General features: G+C 43.1%; 1 protein-coding gene across 1 annotated transcript in view; it reads right to left on the bottom strand.

The window, feature by feature from the left end:
* rgs11 (regulator of G protein signaling 11) overlaps nt 1–15,962 on the bottom strand; it is a 247,511-nt gene extending 231,549 nt beyond the window's left edge. Inside the window, exons 1-2 of the mRNA XM_070856713.1 lie at nt 15,945–15,962; nt 15,378–15,474 (exon numbers count right to left, since the gene is read on the bottom strand). Of these exons, the coding sequence (XP_070712814.1) occupies nt 15,378–15,474; nt 15,945–15,962 (115 nt within the window). The remainder of the gene's footprint in view (nt 1–15,377; nt 15,475–15,944) is intronic.
* Nucleotides 15,963–20,953: the final 4,991 nt, after the last annotated feature.

The raw sequence follows: 20,953 nt of genomic DNA on the forward strand, positions 1-20,953 counted from the left end.
CCGGAGATCTGCCACGAAGTCTGGAACGCTTTGCCCTTCTCGCCGCCGGTGCGTGTAAAACCGGAGTCTCGCTATGTGCATGCTGCTCGCCGGTATAAAGTGTTCCCCGATCAACTTACTGAGCTCTTCAAAAGTCTTGTCCGTCGGCTTCTCTGGCGCTAAAAGGTTCTTCATCAGGGAGTACGTCCTGGATCCACAAACCGTCAGGAGATGAGCCCTGCGTTTGTCGGCCGAATCCTGTCCCAGCCATTCCTTAGTGACGAAACTTTGCTGTAGTCTCTCAATAAAATCATTCCAATCATCACCGACACAGTACCTCTCGTCTGTGCTGCTAGTGGCCATATTTAAATCCCAGTTTCTCATTGGCAATATGTCCTTACTACACAGTACAAATGCACACGAGGCCCATACTAGAGAGGTCACTCTGTGACCAGTAACCTTTATTCCAGCACTGAAGTGATGAAGGTGGGTGGAACTTCCTCTTTTATACCCGAAAGTCCAGGTTAGGAGTGTCTCCCACAAGTTCACCACCTAGTGGTCAGTGTTTTCACAGGTCAGTTTATACATGGATTACATTGACAGTTGAATACATGACAACGACGCTGCTTAAAACCTACCTCTTTGACCAAGCTTTTGGTCACGTGCTAATTTCAACTCGTGGCTTAATGTTAAACTTTTTATCTCATAATACTCCTGTGAAGTGCCTTGGGATGTTTCACTATGTTAAAGGTATTATATAAATAAAAGTAGGTGTTGTTGTAGTAAAGAGCCTGTAACTCAATTTTTTGACAAGAGGAAAATAGAGGGGTAGAAATTGTTATGTATTGTGCCCATTTTCAAGTGCAAAATAAGCACAAAGCATACTAATTTATCAGTGGGACAGCCTGCGTCCAATTTGCACAGGCATTGATCCCACTACTAAATTCGTGGGCCTTTTTTTTTTTTTAGGCGACCTGGGCAGAAGGGGTAGGCCAAAGGCCCACCCGATATTGGGCCTCATGTTTTATTTACATCAGACCTGCTGGGTGTCCCCACACAAGTTGTTGGTGAAGACTATTTGTATTACAGGCAGCCGCTGATGATGCAGATGGGAATTACAAGAGGAGGGCGATCGGGAGACCAGGAGAGGGGGAAATCAGATTGGGAGGTGTTCATGACACAGGGGCAAACAGGAGAAGGGCAGCCAGGAGAGGGAGGGTGGGGGATCAGGAAGGGCTCGAAGCAATGATCGATAAGGCGTGCAAGTGGTGGCCAGCTGCAGCCCACGATTTTATTGTGGGGTTGAAAGAAGCATTCCTACACCTTCCAGCTCCAGAGTCAGGTCAGTATTGAAATTGAAACATACAAAATTCTTAAGGGGCTTGGCAGAGTAGGTGCTGGGAGGATGTTTCCCCTTGCTGGGGAGTCCAGAACTAGGTCACATGCTCAAAATAAGGGGTTGGACATTTAGGACTGAGATGAGGAGAAATTTCTTCACTCAAAGGATTGTGAATCTTTGGAATTCTCTACTCCAGAGATCTGTGGATGTTCAATTGTTGAGTATATTCAAGACAGAGATCGATAGATTTTTGGATACTCAGGAAATCCAGGAGTATGGCAATAGTGCAGGATGGTGGAGTTGAGGTAAAATATCAGCCATGATCTTACTGAATGGAGAAGCAGGCTCGAAGAGCCAAATTGCCTACTCCTGCTCCTATTTATTATGTTGTGTATATTTTTTAATAACCTACCTTTTTGATTACGGCCTCCAGTAGTCCCTCTAAGGACTGTTGAAAAAGGCCGCATGCAGGCCTGGTTTTCCCAATAATGCGCTGACTGTGTTCAAGGCAAACCGATTTGGTAAAAAAGACAGCAAAGAGAGTTAGGCCTCTTATTTGCATTTGCAAAGGACATGCTGCTTGTTTCAGATGCAAATCCGAGTAGCTTCCCTTGATGCATATACCAATATGGTGGACATCGCACTTCCTGTGTGGATTGTGTGTCTGCACGCTGCATGCTATACTGGACGCCTTGGCACCCGTTTTACGCCTGTAAAACGGGCATAGCACCATCGAATTTCTACACCACAATATTTGGTACAATTGATCCTATTTCTGGCCCCATTCATTCTCATGTTGGGTTTGGGCTTTGTGAAAAATCAAATGTAGCCAAAAGGAAAAAAATCCATTTGCAAGTAGCCTATAAAGAATGAACATTATGAATTTTGTTTAAATGGGTTTGCATTGAACTAGCAGCAGTTTATATTTTTGTTTTCAAAATTCCACACTAGAATTTGCTTTGGCATAAAGTATAACCATCTTTCAGAAATCCATTAGGAACCAGTAATGCATGCTCAGAGTCTATTCTCACTATGATATAACATCCCAGGGCATCCACAATCTATTCATGAAAGAAATGCTCTAAAAGGCTGGAACAGCATCTATTTTCAGCCTTAGAAACTTCCCTGACAATGTTAATGCTCCTTCAAACATTAGTTTTGCCATTTAATTTCTATCTTCTGATTATGTTCTACATCTGATGTAGAAACAGCTCTTAGAATTACATCTGGACAGGCATTGTAGAGAGTGGGAATAGCATAAGGTCTCGGCGGCAGAAGAGCTGACAGTGTCTAATGGTGGCACTGAAGATTTTCACTCCAAAGATTGATGTCACTGAACAAAGGATAGAATTAATAAAGATCTGTCCAAGGTGAACTGTTCAATAATAATATTTTACTTATTCCATGTGTTATACACAAAGTGTAAACTGCCCCAACGAGTTAAGGTGTGGTTGGGGTCCTGTTCAATACATTATCTTCCTCCACAATGTAACATAACACTTCACAACTTCAGCCTTTCTAACAAGCTTTGAACTTTGCTAAGCCTGGGTGGCATACTGAGTTGATAGTTCAATGTGTTACTGTTCAGAATGGTAGGATGTTAATTGTGATCTTGTATTTTTCCAAATGAAGTCCTGATCTCAGCTCTGCTGTCAGGGGCAAGCACCAAGCAAAGATAAGGGGCTAGAAATTCGTTAGCTTAGCGCCACCAGTTAGTGCCCGAGAGGGGCGCTAACCGGTCGCCAAGCACCTACAGCCCTAGTGCCGCGCTACGACAGCCTGCCGCGAACTTCATTGTTGGTTTATTACCACCCTTCAATATGTAGTTCAGGACTGGAATATCAGGTCCCTCATTGAAACACCTGTGAACTCATCCTTTTTTGGTGTGGAAGCGGGTCATCCTCGAGACGAGGGATTGCCTAACACTATACTATACTGCTGGTTTAGCAGTGGCACTGTCATGTAGCACTGTGCACTCTAGTGCACCCATTTGATGACATCACGCAACTTGGCAGTGCGTTCACTAACTTGACTGCTTTCGCCTGCCGTAGCGCCTGGCGCTGCTCCCGACAGGGAAAGCAGGTGCTGTAAAAAGGATCCCGGGGCGATATCTGAACGGCTGACCAAGTAAGTGTTCGGACTGCACTTGATTTACAGCTACTTACCTTTCTGACCTCTAGCAAATGGTTGCTAATGTTTCTTCTGTTTCCTTGCAGTTTTTGCCTGTTCCACCTCACCTCATCTTTAGGCACTAGGATGCCGGTATCCTAGCGCCTCAACTTCAGTAGCACTCCTACACTCCCATCCCTTTAACGCCCTAACAGGAGTGTGGAATGCTTCAGTTAGTGCTCCATTCCCAACTTGGGGCACTAAAAGTGAATATCCCAGCTCGAGGCGGTAAACATCGCCCAGCGCTAAAGTTAATGACCAGGTAGTGTCATCGCCTCAAACCGGCCTATACTGAATTTTTAGCCCAAGGTACTTACCCCTCAGGGAGGAGGAGGAAACTTATGCAACATCTTTTTATACACTATCTACTTTAATACACTGGGTTACAAACCAGCAGTGCTGTGGGGAAAATGGAACGAGGGATGAACCGATTATAGTCTAGTTAATGTAACATTGGTTGTGGGCAAACCTGTGCATCCATAACTTGAGATAAAACTAGTGAGCATTTATAAATGCATGCAATAATAAAGAGCCAGGATGGATTTGTTAGAGAAGTTGTGTTTTCACAAATTTAACAGTTCTTCAAAAGAAAACAACTAGCAATTGGATAGATAAAGTGAGTGCAGTCGATGTAGCTAATATATATTGTACTGGCATTGAATAAGGTGTCTTACAGGAGAGTTGTTACAAAAGTTCAGGTGTATATATCAGAGGAAAAGCAACAGGATGGATAGATAATGGGTTCGTAGACAGGAAACAAAGGGTTATGGTAAAGGTAGATATTGTGCATTGTGATTTTCAATAAAGTGCCACGTAAATTCCTAAAATGTGTTAAGGAGAACTTCCTCAATCAGTATGTTTCTAGCCCAACGAGGAAGGAAGCAATGCTGGAGAATGAAGTAGGGCAAATGGAGTGTGTTGCAGTGGAAGAAAATCTGGGTAATAGTGATCATAATATTTAAAGTAGGTTTAAAGTAGTCATGGAAAGGGACAAAGAAAAATCAAAAGTGCAAATACCCAACTGGAAGAGGGCCAATTTCAGTGATTTGGGAAGGGATCTAGTACAGGTGGACTGAACACAAAGATTGCCAGGAAAACAGTAAATGAGCAAAGGCAGGCCTTCAAACTGGAGTTATTTCAGGTACTAACCACGCATATTCCCAAAAAGAGGAAAAACAGGGCATCCAAAACTAAAGCTCCCAGGATGGCAAAGGAAACAGAGGTTAGATAAAACAGAAAAAGGAGGTTTATAAGAGATTTGGAGAGAGAAAGTAGGGAGAAACTGCATGTCTGGCAAGTGGGTTGTTGTTTTAAATTAATTGGCAAAAGAACTAGAGGGGAAATGAGGAGCAATTATTTCACACAGAGGGTTGTTATGATCTGGAACACACAACCTGAAATGATGGAAGCAGATTCCATAGGAACTTTCAAAAGGCACTTGGACATGTAAGCCACGATTTCACCTACCGAGGCAGACAACATCCACAGCGCATTGCCAGCCTGCTGCTTGCTCCATCCCACTCTGTACAAGTGATTTTACAATGATTGGGCTTGTTAAACCCGCCCAGCGAGGTTCCCGGCCAATTCAAAGGAAGCAGGTCTGATGATATGTCATTAGCCGGTTTCCTTAAAGGGACCATGTCCACATTGATTGTGACAGTTGTGCTGTCAGTGTTCTACAGCATTAAGGTGCTGCAAACACTGCACAAAGGTGCAAGGCTGCATCCAGGCTCTCCCAGGAGGGAGTCACATTACGCAGGGAGGTTCTCTTCCCTGCCAATGGGCAGAAGCAACCTCCCCAGGGGACCAATGCAGCCCGGTTGCACATTGCATAGGAGGGCACAAGCAGGGATGTCGTCAGGAGGACCTGGTTGCAGTCGCGCAAACCTTTCAATAATCTCAGTGGATCACGAAACATTACTGCAAAGCCACACTCAACCTCACCCTGCTGTGCCATTCATCACATCCCTATCACTCTGCCTTCCCTACCCTACTCCTGCACATCCTTACTTACACCAATGTACCTTGCACCTCCACCCAGCCCTCTCTATCTACATTATCAATTCTGAATCTCACTAGCCACCCCTCACACTCACCCTCATCCTAGTCCAATCATACCAACTAACAACACACAAGGGTAATCATGCCTTTTTTAGACAATGTTCATGTAAAGTTTCAATTCATGTGTTTGAAAACATAGAAATATTTATTTTCAACACTTTTCGTTCTTGGACAGATCTGTGTGCACCTTTGGAAGTGGCTTAGTGAGTTGCAGTGAATGGTGAGACATAGCGGTACCCCCACAATGCTGAAGAGTGTGAAAGGAATGGCTTGGGCTTTGTAAGGATGCTTTATAGTGTTGGTGTGGGATGGTGCCAACCTGGCGCATTATGTGGCAGCCAGAGTGTACAGCGTTAAATGAAGTAAATCTGGCCATGGTGAGGCCAACCAGGGTGTCCAGGGCATCAACGTGGTCGGGTGCTGATGCTGTGCAGCATCAGTTGATTGTGGAGAAGGTTGCTGTTGGTACTGCTGGTGTGCCTTCTGATGCTGGTGTTGTGGATGATCGTGGTGGGATTCTGAGGTCCAAGGTGAGATTTTTTTCAAGGGCCATGATGCTGATAGAAGAAATGGCAGGTGAGGTTAGGATGACAGAAGCGATCTGTCAATGGTGAGAAAGGTTGTTCCAATGAGGTAACACTGAATAGAGAGTTTAATCCAAACACGCTAGCTGCATAAAGCTCAATCTATCTTCCAGATATAGTAAACAACAGCTTCGAACCTTAGAAAGTGAATACCTATGAAATCAGTTTGAGTGGAGATAAGGAATAATAAGGGGGAAAAGTCGCTGGTGGGCATAATCTATAGGCCCCCTAATAGTAGCTACACTGTTGGACAGAATATAAATCAAGAAATAATGGAGGTTTGTAAAAAAGGAATGGCAATAATCATAGGCGATTTTAATCTTCATATTGATTGGACAAAGCAAATTGGCCAGGGTAGCCTTGAGGAAGAGTTCATTGAGCATATCCAGGGTAGTTTCCTTGAACAGTATGTTGTGGAACCAACCAGGGAGCAGGCTATCTTAGATCTGGTACTGTGTAATGAGATAGGATTAATAAATTATCTCCTAGTAAGGGATCCGCTAGGAATTAGTGACCATAATGGTCGAATTTCAAATTCAGTTGGAGGGTGAGAAAATTGGATCTCAAACCAGTGTCCAAAGCTTAAATAAAAGGAGACTACAAAGGTATGAAGACAGAGTTGACTAAAGTGGACTGGGAAAATAGATTAAAGAGTAAGTCAGTCGATGAGCAGTGGCAGACATTTAATGAGATATTTCATAACTCGCAACAAAAATATATCCCAATGTGAAGAAAAGGCTGTAATAGAAGGGATAACCATCTGTGGCTAACTAAGGAACTAAGGGATGGTAACAAATTGAAAACAAGGGCATACAATGTGGCCAAGACTAGTAGGAGGCCAGGGGATTGGGAAACTTTTAAAAGCCAGCAAAGAACGACTAAAAAAAATATAGTCACCTGACCTCCTTACTTGACGTGACCCCCGAGTAGCAGGGAAGCTGTTGGCGAGCTCTGAAAATCTAACGGCAAGCTTAAAATTGTGTTTAATTGGCTTTTAACAACCTCTAAATAATCTAAAAGTCTCCTTGCCGCTTGGCGTCAGGTCTGTTCAGCGCTGACAGACCGACACCTGGGAGATTAGCGTGGAGTCGGGTTGACAGCAGACTCCCAATCCACTATCAATCATTTCAATTTTGACAGCTGACTCACCTCCGATCACGTTTTCTCAGCACCAATAAAATTCCAGCAGTAGGGTTTGCAGGGGAAAAACCTGGGGTGTGGGACTAAAGTGAACAGCTCTTTCAAGAGGCACAGTGCACCAAATGGCCTTCCGTGCTATGATTCTAGGCGGCTATTAAGGTCTCATCCTATAGGATTGGCAAGAAAATGATTTGCTGGATAGCAAATTGATTGCTTTCACATCGGCAAAGGGTAGTTATTAATGGTAACAGCTCTGTGCGAGTCCAGTCATTAGTGGAATCCCACAGGGATCTGTGTTGGAATTATTGCTCTTCACCATCATTTATCTATGATTTGGATGAAAGCATTGCGGAAAGGATTCTTAAGTTTGCGGATGACACAAAGATGTGTGCGCGAGTTAAGACTTTAAAATGAAATAAAGACAGTGCAGGCTGACAGAGAAGTAATGGGGGAATGGGCTGCTGTGCAGCAAACATCCTTCAACATGATAAATGCACCGTGCTGTATTTGGCTGGGTAATTTCAGGGATGTGCAAACCATTTTGAGTTACCAACTTAATGCTGCAGAGCAGGAGAAGGTCCCGCAAGTCATACTTCACAAAGCACTGAAGGTTCATGAGTTATGTGAATGGTTACGTGGATAGACTGGAGAAGCTGGAGTTGTTCTCCTTAGAGCAGAGAAGGTCGAGAGGAGATTTGATAGAGGTGTCTGGACAGAGCAGATAGAATTTGTTCCCATTGGCAGAAGGGAATTAGGTAAATACCTGAAAGAAAGAATTGCAGGACTACCGAGAAAGGGTAGGGGAGTGGGACTAGCTGACATGCTCTTGCAGAGAGCCAGCACGGGCTCGATGGGTTGAATGGCCTCCTACTGTGCTGTAATCATGTTATGATTCTATCAGTATGGCAGGATTGAAGAGGAAGTGAATAGAGTGTTAGGGTGTATAGCCAGGACAGTTAAATATAAAACTAGAAATACATGCACTGCCTTGGTACTAGTACATTTAGAAATATGCCGAGAAAACCTTGGAGATGGCGATAGAATAGCACCAGCAGAATGATGCCTAGTCTTAGGGCTGTTAGTTATTGGGAGAGGCTCAGGAAACTGTTTTCTTTTGAATGGAAAAATGTAGATACGGGGTTAACAGCGTTACCTGATTGAAGTCTTTAACATGACGAAGAGAATTAATTCTGATCAGATGGATAGGTTATTGGAGCCAAACAGGGATGGGAAGACTAAGGGGCATCAGTACAAATACAAAAACTTAAGAGTTAGGTCAGTTGCTAGGAAGTCATTCTTTTCACTGTCACAAACCTCTGGAATAGAATGCCGAAATGTGCACTAAATATAGATTTGGTACAGGTGCTCGCAAGGGCGCTGGACAAGTCCCTGAGAGTGTAAGACATCTAAAGTTACAGAAGATAGGTGAGGATTAGTTGTAATTAGAGGACTTTTTAAATATACAAATTGGAGTCCTATCACTTTCATAGGACTGCAATTGTCATTTTAGGACAGAACAGGAAGTAACGTATGCCGAAGAGAAGCCCAAAAGTATGTTCTTGTTGGGCCAGGAGGAGACTCTCAAATACTTCCTCCCAAGAGGATGTCTTTGTACTGGTGCTTGAGTAGGTAAGATTCCATGACAGAGTTGGTGATAAAGTGCCAATGGCTCTGGGTGGTCAATGGAGGCCAGCCTCTTCCTACAAGGCTTTGCCAACAATGTGAAACATAGACAAACTTGGTTCGTTGCCCAAACTGTAGCATTCCCACTTAAAGAAATAATGGCAAAGTGTTAATGGCATTTGTAAACTTTTGCAAAAGCAGATAAAGCTAAGGATTTCCCAGCTTTTACCAACTTTCGCTTGCCATCTTTCCTGTGACTTCACCATCTCTCACAGCTTCTCCTGTGTACTACCTGAAACAGATGGGCACTTTGGCTGCTCAGTGGTAGGTCCCGTTGAAGATGGCGATGGCTGAAGTGCTGGTGGAAATAGGGCAGTAAGCTAATTTGGGGCGCTACCACTCCATTTACATAGGGTGGCCCAAGTTAAAATCTAACCCCTCAAGTTGTGAGGAGGGAGGTAGGTCCTCGCCCTACCCTCCCCCATCATCGCTTTCTGGCTCCAGGAGCAGCAAGCTTTTATTCATTGTTATGTAGTATGCAATAAGCTACAGTGATTCTGGCTATACTGTATTGCAGGGTTTGACCTAGCTCATCCAGGCACCTGAATAAAAACTTCAGAATGCCTATAGTCTGTCATAATTCTGGTAGCTGCATGGGCTGAATTATATCTGTTATCCCAACACTATCTGTGGAAGCCTTACTGACAACATTAGCTACGACTGAACAGGATAGCCCTGATCACTATGCAACCACCCTGATACATGGCTTTGAGTCATCAGCAATGTTCCCTCTAATTAATTTTGAGCCATGTAGCCCTTTTAACAGGCTGCGTGGCCTATTCAAAATTCCATGCATGCGTGTTTTTTTCCCATTTAAAAGCCGCTGAGCCGGCTGTGCGGAACCTCCAGAGTGCTGCATGGCCACGCAGCTTAAAGAGAACATTGGCCATCAGGCTCTGGTATGCTGGATTGATGCAGGGTGAAAGTTTCATACCAGATTCTGAGTAGTAGACATTTACGTGCAGTATAAGATGATTAGCAGCGGACATTAACTGTACATTAATGGAAATGAAAGCCTTTCACGAATTTGAGGGGGCTGTCCTGTGCAGCTTTTAGCGCAAGGTGCGTTCAGTCAATTGCTCTTCACACCTGAAGGGAACCATGTCAATCTACAGAACTGGGTATCTATCTCTCTTTGTTTCTCTTAATAAACTCTGGTAGCTGCATGGTAATATAAATTAAAGGATACAATTCTAAAGGGGGTACATGAACAGAGACCTGGGGGTATGTGTGCACAAATCGTTGAAGGTGACAGGGTAGGTTGAGAAAGCGGTTAAAAAGGCATACAGGATCCTACACTTTATAAATTAGAGGCATAGAGTATAAAAGCAAGGCAGTTATGATGAACCTTTATAAAACACTGGTTCAGCCTCAACTGGAGTATTGTGTCTAATTCTGGGTACCCCATTTTAGAAAGGATGTAAAGCCTTTAGAAAAGGATGCAGAAAAGTTTTACAAGAATGGTTCCAGGATGAGGGACTTCAGTTACGTGGACAGACTGGAAAAACTGGGGTTGTTCGCCTTAGAGCAGACAAAATGAAAGGAGATTTGATAGAGGTATCCAAAATCTTGGAGTCTAGACAGAGTAGGTACAGAGAAACTGGTCCCATTGGCAGAAGGTTCAAGAACCAGAGGACACAGATTTAAGGTAATTGGGAGAAGGTCCAAAGGCGACATGAGGAAAAACTTTTTACGCAGCAAGTGGTTATGATCTGGAATCCACTGCCTATTCAGTCATGGCTTTCAAAATAGAATTAGATAAGTACCTGAAAGAAAAAAAATTGCAGCGCTACGGAGAAAGGGTGGGGGATTGGGACTAGCTGACATGCTCTTGGAGAGCCAGCATGGGCTCGATGGGCTGAATGGCCTCCTACTGTGCTGTAATGATTCTATGATTTGCTAATGAACTGCTTCCTAACTAATGTGGCAATGGTCACCTGATACTGCCTGGAAAGATCTAGAAGCAAAGAAATTCAAGGCAGTGATGATGTAGACAGGTAGAGACAATGCTATTCCTCAATGGAACTGGGATGTTGATCTTCAGCCAAAGGCTGGCATAGCTCTTCATATCTCTCTAGTAGCCTTCATGGGAAGCACAACAATCTGATGCAGTGACTTGCAGAGAAATCCAAATAATAACGTCTTGATCTGAAACCCTGTCGAGTTGGTGTGTCCACAGCCTCTGAGTGCCTCCAATCCAGACTCTTCATTTCTCATCCTCTTCATACCAAAGAGAGGGAATCCCACATGGAAATCCAGATTCCCAGTCCAAAGCTATACGTTCTCCAGAGCTAAATAAAACTTTCAGCAAAAGTCCTGATAGAACTTCCTGATAGAAAGTAATCACGCAAAACCCCAAAATATTTATTCATCCCCACATCTCCACTATTTAACTCTTACCTGTTGCTCACCAGTGTGCTAATCCAAGAATTTTGGATTAAACTGCCACGACTTCAAGGATTTGTTCTGTATGGAATATATTCAAATATACTGCAATGCTGCATTTATTGGACTCATTTTCCAAATGTGCCCTCTTAGCATAGCGTCTCTTCCACAAGGAGTGCATATTGGGAAATCATGTGAATGTCATTAAATGGCAGAAAACATGGAAAACCTTCCACTCTGAGAATGGACATTTGAAAAATCACCCTTGTATATTCAGTGTACTTTTGTACAATTAAATAGAGCACCAGATGTTAGAGTAAAAGTCGCTTTGATTTATGGCACATGTAAATGTGTGAGGCTCATTGACAGATCGGTGAGCTTATCGAGTGAGTAGCTGAATCAGATAGACCATGAAGGTGCCAGATTTGATCCTGGATCTGTACTGAGTAAACGGATCGCAATGAATATCAGGTGATTGGAGCACTATAATTGGTTTTGTTTACCTTGGGTTGGCGAGGGGGAAAAGGCACCAGAAGGCCTGCTCCTGGTTACTATCCAGTGCCCCCTACAGGAATTGCACACGATTGAATACTGGGTTTGGTTGTGATATCCCCTTGGACTACATTCACACAATGGCCACACGGGCGCAGAATCAAGACTCTCCCAATGAGAGGAGGGGAGAATTGTGTTTCATTCATTCTATAAGCATGATGGCTTAATCAAATTTTCCAATAATAAACATAGGCCATGATACATGACAGTATATTACTTAAGACTTACAAAAAAAGCACTACCTATTTCTAAGTATTCTTTACATTTTGTTAAAATACTAATGCAATAATATTAATTCGATTCTACAATAGATTTTAAGCCTCTGATTTTGTTTCTGATTCTTCCGTTTTTTTCGTAAATTAGGATAAGATAAAATAAAGCAACATGATACTTTTATCCTATTTTTTAAAATCAGGATAGTTAATTATAAATAAACTACCTGGTAGAAAATAATGCATGGTGTACAATGATAAGGATTATTTAGCCCTAAAATACAGTTAGAAAGATCTCCCTCCATGGCTCACTGAATAAATGCACTGAGCCCTAACAGCCAAAGAGAGTCTTGGGCTTTATTCCAGTTTTTGCTGAGTTTTGCCTCAGCTGGTGCAGCAGTGATGGCCTCTACACCATGGCTTCAGTATCCCCAAACTAAGAAACAGAAGAATATGCCAAACTTCTTGCTCCTGGCCGCTACCAGTGGTTCCTATGGTGGCTCTGGGCTCTGCTTACATTTGGAAGTGGATTGAAGGAGAGGATTAGGGTCAGCTGTGACAGCCTTGCTCCAACCCCATCATCTACTCTGTTGATATTCAGTGCATACTCATGCATAAACAGTGCTCATTTAGACAAGTGGGCCACTGCCACCTGTGCGATTGCACCATAACATGAGTAACTGCTGCGAGAAAATGAGGGGCGGAGGAGAAACTGGAGGCCAAAAAAATGCTAAACAGCAATAACAACAACTTGTACTTATATTGCGCCTTTCTTGTAGTAAAACATCCCGAGGCACTTCACAGGAGTATTATGAGATAAAACAATTTGACACCGAGCCGCATAAGTAGAAAGTAGCACAGGTCACAGAGGTAGGTTTTAAGGGGCGTCTTGAAGGAGGAAAGAAAGATGGAAAGGTGGAAAGGTTCAGGCGGGGAGTTTCAGAGCTTGTGGCCCTAGGCAACAGAAGATACAGCCACCAATGGTTGAGTGATTATAATCAGGGATGGTCAAGGGGGTATAATTAGAGGAGCATAGACATCTCAGGGGGTGTGGTGCTGGAGGAGATTACAGAGATAGGAAGGGGCAAGGCCATGGAGGGATTTGAAAATAAGGATGAGAATTTTGAAATTGAGGCTTTGCTTAACCGGGAGCCAATGAACAAAGAAAAGGAGTGAAATTACAGAATCAGGTAGATTTTACATTTTCTGAAATATAAAATGGACCTCTCTAAATTACAATGGCCCAGATTTTGCGGAGCCGATGACAGCGTACACACTTCATACTTCCTCAGAATGGACCCGCAAGGTCCAGGTTTCTGTATGCGCCAAAACCCGGAACTTGTAATCTGTCAAGTTTCACATTGTTTTTTCAGCAGATGCAAAGGATCTGTCACTTTCCCTGATGCAGAGTTGGATTATTTGCCCAACGAATGCTCAAGGAACCCTTACGCCTGGTAAAAGGTTAAAATAAATGTTAAAATAACATTTTAAAATGATTAAAACATACACATACATTTAAAATTAGTTTAGGTAAATTTTGGCCCGTTTTAAAATGTTCACATTTGCTTTTCAAAAAATTTAAATATTTATTTTAAATGCTTAATTAAAGGGTCTTTTAATTAATTTTAAACATTTATTTTTATTTATGTGAATTCTTATTTATTTGGGGATTTCAAATCAGCTTATTGGGATTCCGTACATAAATGGAATCCCCATAAACATCATAGGAGTCTGCATAAGCATCATCGGAATCCTCCTTTTTGATTGGTTGACCGGACTCATGTGATCCCAGGGATGCTTGTGAACCGCCTGTGTCCCTGGTATCTGTGGGTCTTTGCGCAGGCGTGTGCCTGTAGGCCCAGAACCTGACGAGTCCAAAGCTCCAGACACCAGGTACATTTGGATTTTTTTTTTTGGTTCAGAGGCATATTCCCAGACCTTTCACCTCTAGACTCAGGTTTTGAAATCAGCCCAGCAAAAATCTCCTTTGCCTGGTGGATGCAAAGATCCAATGTGGAATGGGTTTATACAGCCTCAATCCTTTTCCCAGTGTGGGCCCACCATATAAGATTATCTAATCACACTCACATAAGCCACAGGCTAGTGTGTGAAAAGGAAAAATCTCACACACGTACAATTGTAGGTACTCTTCTGAGTTTCGGGCTAAAGCATGGTTTTTGGGATATACAGTTTTCTTGTAACAACTTGTATTTATATAGCACCTTTAACATAAGATAAAAAAAATTATTTGACACCGAGCCAGATAAGAAGAAATTATGGCAAATGACCAAAAGCTTGGTCAAAGAGATAGGTTTTAAGGAGCGTCTTGATGGAGGAAAGAGGGGTAGAGAGGTTTAGGGAGGGAGTTCCAGAGTTTAGCTAAAGGCACAAATCCAACCAGATATGAAGTTAGGACCCAATCTGATCCAGAGCATAGTGCAACTCCCTGGAGTTAGGCCTTAAACACTCGATTTATACTACACAGACATCATTTTTGAGATTCTGAGCAATTGGTGGGGTCACATATGCATCAGATGGCTTATCAGCAGGTGCACTGCTTGTAATTTCTTTGTCCATTGGCAATAGATGGAAAATTGCAGATCAGACACCACTAATTTTCTAAAAAGCTACCTGTAAGGCCCCACCCTTGGTGTGGAGCCTTGTAAAATTTGCCCCACAAATTAAAAATGAGCTTGAAGCCTAAACGTCTTTGCACCAGCACTTGTAGCGTAAATGCATCCCATCTGACCTGGGAGTGCTTAAGGTTGACAGTGTGAGGTGTCAAACATTCATTTAAAAAACAGTTTTAGGTTCATTCCACAATCACTTATAATTTGTGTTAATATAATGAAATAAAATTAAAGAAATCAGGAAAAATTTGCAGAAGTCATTTTGTATGTTATATAAAGCACACCTTCACAGCTTGAGTATTAAACTGGTCCAGCGGATCACCAGCCTGTTGTAGTACCCGCCCCATTTTCAGTTCTGCTGAAATCAATGGGATGAAAATCAGGCAAATTCTCAAAGGGGTTGGGGAGGGTCCACTTCACCAGTTTACTACCCAAAGTGGTGAAGGTGAGAATGACTACCAAGATCCTAGATACGTACACAGATTTTTGGAATAGTTCCAAAATACTCATGTGATGTGGTTATGTTTATTATTCTTCAAAAAGGCGGGATAATCCAAACCACCTTTAAAGAGAAATGATAGGCGAGCCTGGGTCAGCATGAATGGACCCATATAATAAATCCGGTATTTGCACAAGTTCTTACCAGTCATTGCGTGGGGGATAGTAGTAACTAGAAGTCTTTGGCTTTTCATCGTAATGCCTATGTCAGGGTCTTGCATGGCTACTATCACTTTCTCCATCTGCAAGGCAAGTGTCAGCAGCAAATAAGAACATAGAGATATAACAGAGCGAAAAAAGGGAAAGTCGAAAGCTAATACATATTTACTCTCATACAAATATTACAATTGAGAGTTCTCACGCAAGCAGTTCTCTGCTCCAGGTTAACCAGGGGACAGGGTAAATGCCAGAGCCAGAGTCATCCGCATCGATCTGAGAATAACTCGTTTCCTCCACGGATTTAATTGTCAGAAGTTCGCGGATCTAATCTCCAATTTTGAACCATTGATGTTTTTTTTATCCACCAAATCATGTCACCAAGTGATGTCGCTTTGATGAATTGACCCAACTTTTACTGATTAATTGTTGTTACAAACCTTCCACACCTTTTAGTTTAAAATTCTTCGGTTGAACAAAAATAAATTTCCGTCGAGTATAAATCAAACAGCGAGTCTTACTCCAGCCCAAGTGCCCCTGTCCGGAAAGTCCTTACCTTGGCCAGGCATGCCATCTGTGTGTTGGCGGTGTGAGTCCCAGTGTTGTATATTGTCATGGTGAGAGCGCCGCTCCGCTTTACTCTGCGCTCCGCAGCGGCTCCCTGAGATTATCCCCGGGATAGCTTGGTGCCCTGTGCCAAAGCCAGCCGGCAGCCCCGCCTCTGCTCCTCGGTGACTGGCCCGGGCCGCGCCGCGCTCTCACAGCATCAGTGTCACTCACTTATTACTGCCAATAATTGGGCGCCCTTATCGTCAATCATTCCCAACCCTCTGCACAGCACTTCACCTCAAATAACAACAGACTTCTGTCGGGAGTTGTAATTTAAGAAGTGGATTTTTTTTTAAATGAGAAGTTATTAAATGTGAAGTAAAGTCAAAGGGGAATTTTGTTGTTTAAAGTGATTCCCCATTTACAAAAGTCTTTTCAGAAGTATCTTTGCCATTTTTTTAAAAAGTATTCTTTTATTCATAACGAATCATAGAAATTTACAGCACGGAAGGAGACCATTTCAGCCTATCGTGTCTGCATCAGCCGACAAAGAGCTATCCAGCCTAATCCCACTTTCCAGCTCTTGGTCCATAGCCCTCTAGGTTAGGCCACTCCAAGTGCTCATCCAAGTACTTTTTAATTGTGATGCAGGTTTCTGTCTCTACCACTCTTTCAGGCAGTGAGTTCCAGACCCTCACCGCCCTCTGGATGAAAACATTTCCTCTCAAATCCTCTCTAAACCTCCTACCAATTACTTTAAATCTATGTCTGCTGGTTGTTGACCCCTCTGCTAAGGGAAATAGGTCTTTTCTATCCAGGCCCCTCATAATTTTATACACCTCAATAAGATCTCCTCAGTCTCCTCTGTTCCAAAGAAAACAAACCCAGCCTGTCCAATCTTTCCTCATAGCTAAAATTCTCCAGTCCAGGCAACATCCTCATAAATCTCCTCTGGACCCTCTCTAGTGCAATCACATCTTTCCTGTAATGTGGTGACCAGAACTGTACACAGTAGTCTAGCTGTGGCCTAACTAGTGTTTTATACAGTTCAAGCATAATTATAGACAACATACCCCTGCAAATAGCAAAACGGCGGGGGTGGGGCGATCTTTGTGACATGGAATCCTGATTGACCTCCAGAAGTGACCACCCAAGTCAGCTACGCAAAGCCCTTCCACATCCAAAAGGCATTTGACAAAGTTCCACACGAAAGACAATCGACTTCGGTATGTGCGTAAAACCGGTGGTGGTAGATCGGCTGCCCGTTGTACACCCCGCCCGATTCTCCTTTCCATTGAAGTCTTTTATGCACTCACCCAAGGTAAAAGCTTTTCCCTATTAGTTCAGGACAAAGCTGTGGGGATTCAGGGTGTCTATAGGGATAAGAAATTGGTTGTTTGATAGACAGCAGCAGATACTAGGTTAGAGGTTATGTTAGCGAAGACAAAAGTACTGAAGTGCCTCGGTTCAATATTGGGACAACTACTGTTTCTAATTCACATAAATGATTTGGATTCAGATGCTCAGCAGAAGTAGTCACATTTGCAGTCGATACCAGAGGAATCAGAGGAGACGGCTCAGAAATTTACTGAATGAATTGGGCAAATCTTGTATGTGGAGAGAGCAATGGCAGATGAAATTTGATTCAGGCATATAGGGGGTCATTTTAACTTTTATTACCAGACGATAGTGAATCAGCAGCCTGTTTTACATCTCACACCATTTTCTTTTGATTGAAGTCAATGAAAAAGAAAATCAGGCCAGTTTAGGATGGATGAATTAGGAATGGTTTTCCTCATCTATAATTATCTTGCGAACTTCAAACAAGTCTGAGAATTGCTCCCGAGGCACCAATACTAGGAGACTGTAATGTATTTGCTTCATGGGTTCTTGCTTAAGAATTCATAGCAACACATTGCTATTAAGAACTAGTTGGTTTATTAACAAAGGTTTAACAATGAAACTACACATTACCAGTTCATCCACTAGGCTCACAGCTGCATACCTCATCGTGGATGACCTAGACCCAACTGACTGGGGTTTTATTGAGTCTTGTGAACATCACTTGACTGGCTAAGCCACTCACAATGCAACAGCTCTACAAACCTGTGAGCATACTCACGGGTGCATACATTACAGGAGACCAACACCTTTGTTAGGAATGCACTTGGGGGCACACATGGGCATTCTCATAATTGACATCACTAAAGAAGTCTAATAAGTTCCATGTCAGCAAGGAAATTGACCTTTTTAAAAGAAAAATCAAATATATTTCTGGAAAGGTTTATTTTCTTATCTAAATGAACTAAAAGCATTCCATGACTTTCCTTCCTTTGGGTAAGAGTATTTGAATTATAAGTGTATAAGATGTTAGACATTTGCCTACAAAGCAACAGTGATTATACTACAAAATCAAGAGCTTTGGGATATCCTGGGGACACGAAAGCACTATATATATCTATGCAAGTTCATTTTTCTTTCTTTCTATTATCAGAAAAAAAGTTTTATTATAATGCAGTTTGAAGTCTGAAATAAATGCTGGGAGAGCTTTACTGAGAAAGCTGGTTAAAGAGCTTAGCTGGTAATGCACGACAGCATCAATGTTGAAAAGAGGAAAAGGCAAAACTAGGTAGTGATTAGGGGCTAAAACCTCCATTTTTTTTGCATGCTTAACGCCCACTTAATGCCCATTTTACCGCTGAAATGATGTGTAACACCCATATATCGCCCATTTTGGCACAAAATGGAAACTGACGGACATTTTTCGGAAACTTATCGCCGAGCGTTACTTTCCCCATGTGCTTAACGCCGGGAAAAAATATTACTGCCCGCCCATTTTTTGGGGGCGTAATCAGCAGAATGGGCAAAATCAATGCCCATAATATCGCCCAGCGTTACTTTCACCACCTCGCACACATATCGCCCACAATATCGCTCGCTCAAAAAAATGCCCAGAAAAAGTGGAACTGTTCTGAACCAACTCCAGTGGTGTGGCTGCCATTTTTAAAATCGCAGGTCGCTTCATTCAAAAGGCTGCCTCAAATTCGGGGGAGTTTACATTGACTCTGGAGTTCTTCTCAGGTGAAGTGAACATTTCAACAGACATATTTTCAGACTCTGGACTATTGGGGGTTTACTCCAGGTGTATTTTAGTGAGGAAATCATTGCTTCTGATCAATCGCTATTATACTTTCAATGCAATGGAGCCACCAAACAATAACTGTGCTTAAGCAGCGCTTCAGATGTCTGGACCACTCAGAAGGGGAGCTGCAATACAACCCTGAGCAAGTAGCTAAATTCGTGGTCATGTGCTCGATGCTGCACAACCTGGCTATCAGGTGGGGTCAAGAATTGCCAGAAGGCACTGATGCTGCACCTCATGAGAGAGAAGAAGAGGTCAACGAGGGACTGGACGCTGATCTAGGGCCAGACAATCAGGCTGGCTATGCAACCATGCCCATGACCCCCTCCAGACCACAGGAAAGGGCCCGTGGTGGCTATATAGCTGCAAGACTCTTACGTGAGGAGCTGATATCTGAATGATTTGACAGAAAGAGCGTTGATGTGAGTTACAACGCTAAAAACTGCTGTGTGTGTGCCGCTCAGGCATCAATGGTGCCCATCATCTTGGTGCCAGTTAAAGTTTACGTTGATTGATGTTAAGTTGTATTTAACCCTTTCATGTTAAGGAATCACCAGTGTGTAACGGTGCAGCTATCTGAGACAATGCGCAACAAGGTGATGTTCAATAACAAAAATGTTATACCAACATTGGTCTGAAATCATAAGTATCACAGGCAATAACACCCAACACCTGCCCACACCTCACTTTTTCCACCATTGACATCAATCAAATGTTCAACATGTCCAGCAACACAGAATACAAAGGCAAAGCAGGAGCGTGGTCCCCAGCCCCCATACATTACAACAAATTGCATACACCCAGATGGAGATATAACACAGCCATCACCTGCACACATCTACCTCACTTTCCTTCCCCCTTACCTTATTCTCCCCATTTCGACCCCTTCCCCTCCTCGCTCCACAGTGCCTGGCCGAGGAGCTCCTCAGGCGGTGCCTCATTGGGGGGGGATGAAGGCAGATGCGTTGGTTGGATGGGTACAGGAGCGGGGGTTGCCGATGAGGCAACATTCTCTGATGCAGAAGCAGGATCTTGGTCCTTGCTCTCATCTGTCGTTCGCAGTGGTGGTGCGGAACCAGCGGATTGACGGGCAAGAATCAGAGCTCCTCAGCACCAGATGTTGGATCGTCCAGAGAGTCGGGCCTCACGCCCCCACCTTCTGGCCTCTGTGGTCTTGCATTGGGACACGCTGCTGGCTGAGCTGCAAAACGTAAATGAGGTTATTAGAGGAGAAGGGGGTGCTAGGGTCACAAGGCGAGTCCAGCGCTACACACAGCATATGCACGACAAAAGCACCACCGCTCTCAAAATCATTACAGATGTCATATTTCATGACTATCAACACATTTGCATTGCAATGATTTTCATTAGGCCATCATTATTTCTAGGACAATTTTAGAAATCATCTATCATATATGACTGTTCGGATATGAGTGGGTGTGGCATCTATTGATTTCACATCCTCAATGGTGTAAGCTTTACTCACGTGGCATCACTTCAGGGCCTTGGCTGTCTGGGTGTGCTTCCTCACAAGTGTGTGCACCCGCTCCTCTATCTCAGTGATGTCGCTGGGGACTGGTGGCCCCCCACCTGTTCGCCTCTGCACGGACCTCATCGTCGATAGCTTCTTCTGTAAAAGGTGACAGGACGACATGGCATGAGATCATTGCGAGATATCATTGCTAGGTACTGTCACAGAGACTGATACAACACATAACCGACAGATGTAATCAGGATTATTATGATCATTATCATTCCTTACCTAAAGACATACACCGTGACCTCAGGCTTTGAGGAAAATATTCCTGGTAAAAGTGAAAGACTTCACATCTGCTGATAGTCACTCATGACTGTTACAAATCAAATTATATAAA

The sequence above is a fragment of the Pristiophorus japonicus genome, chromosome 15 (assembly GCF_044704955.1).
Source record: "Pristiophorus japonicus isolate sPriJap1 chromosome 15, sPriJap1.hap1, whole genome shotgun sequence".
Classification (NCBI taxonomy): Eukaryota; Metazoa; Chordata; class Chondrichthyes; family Pristiophoridae; genus Pristiophorus; species Pristiophorus japonicus.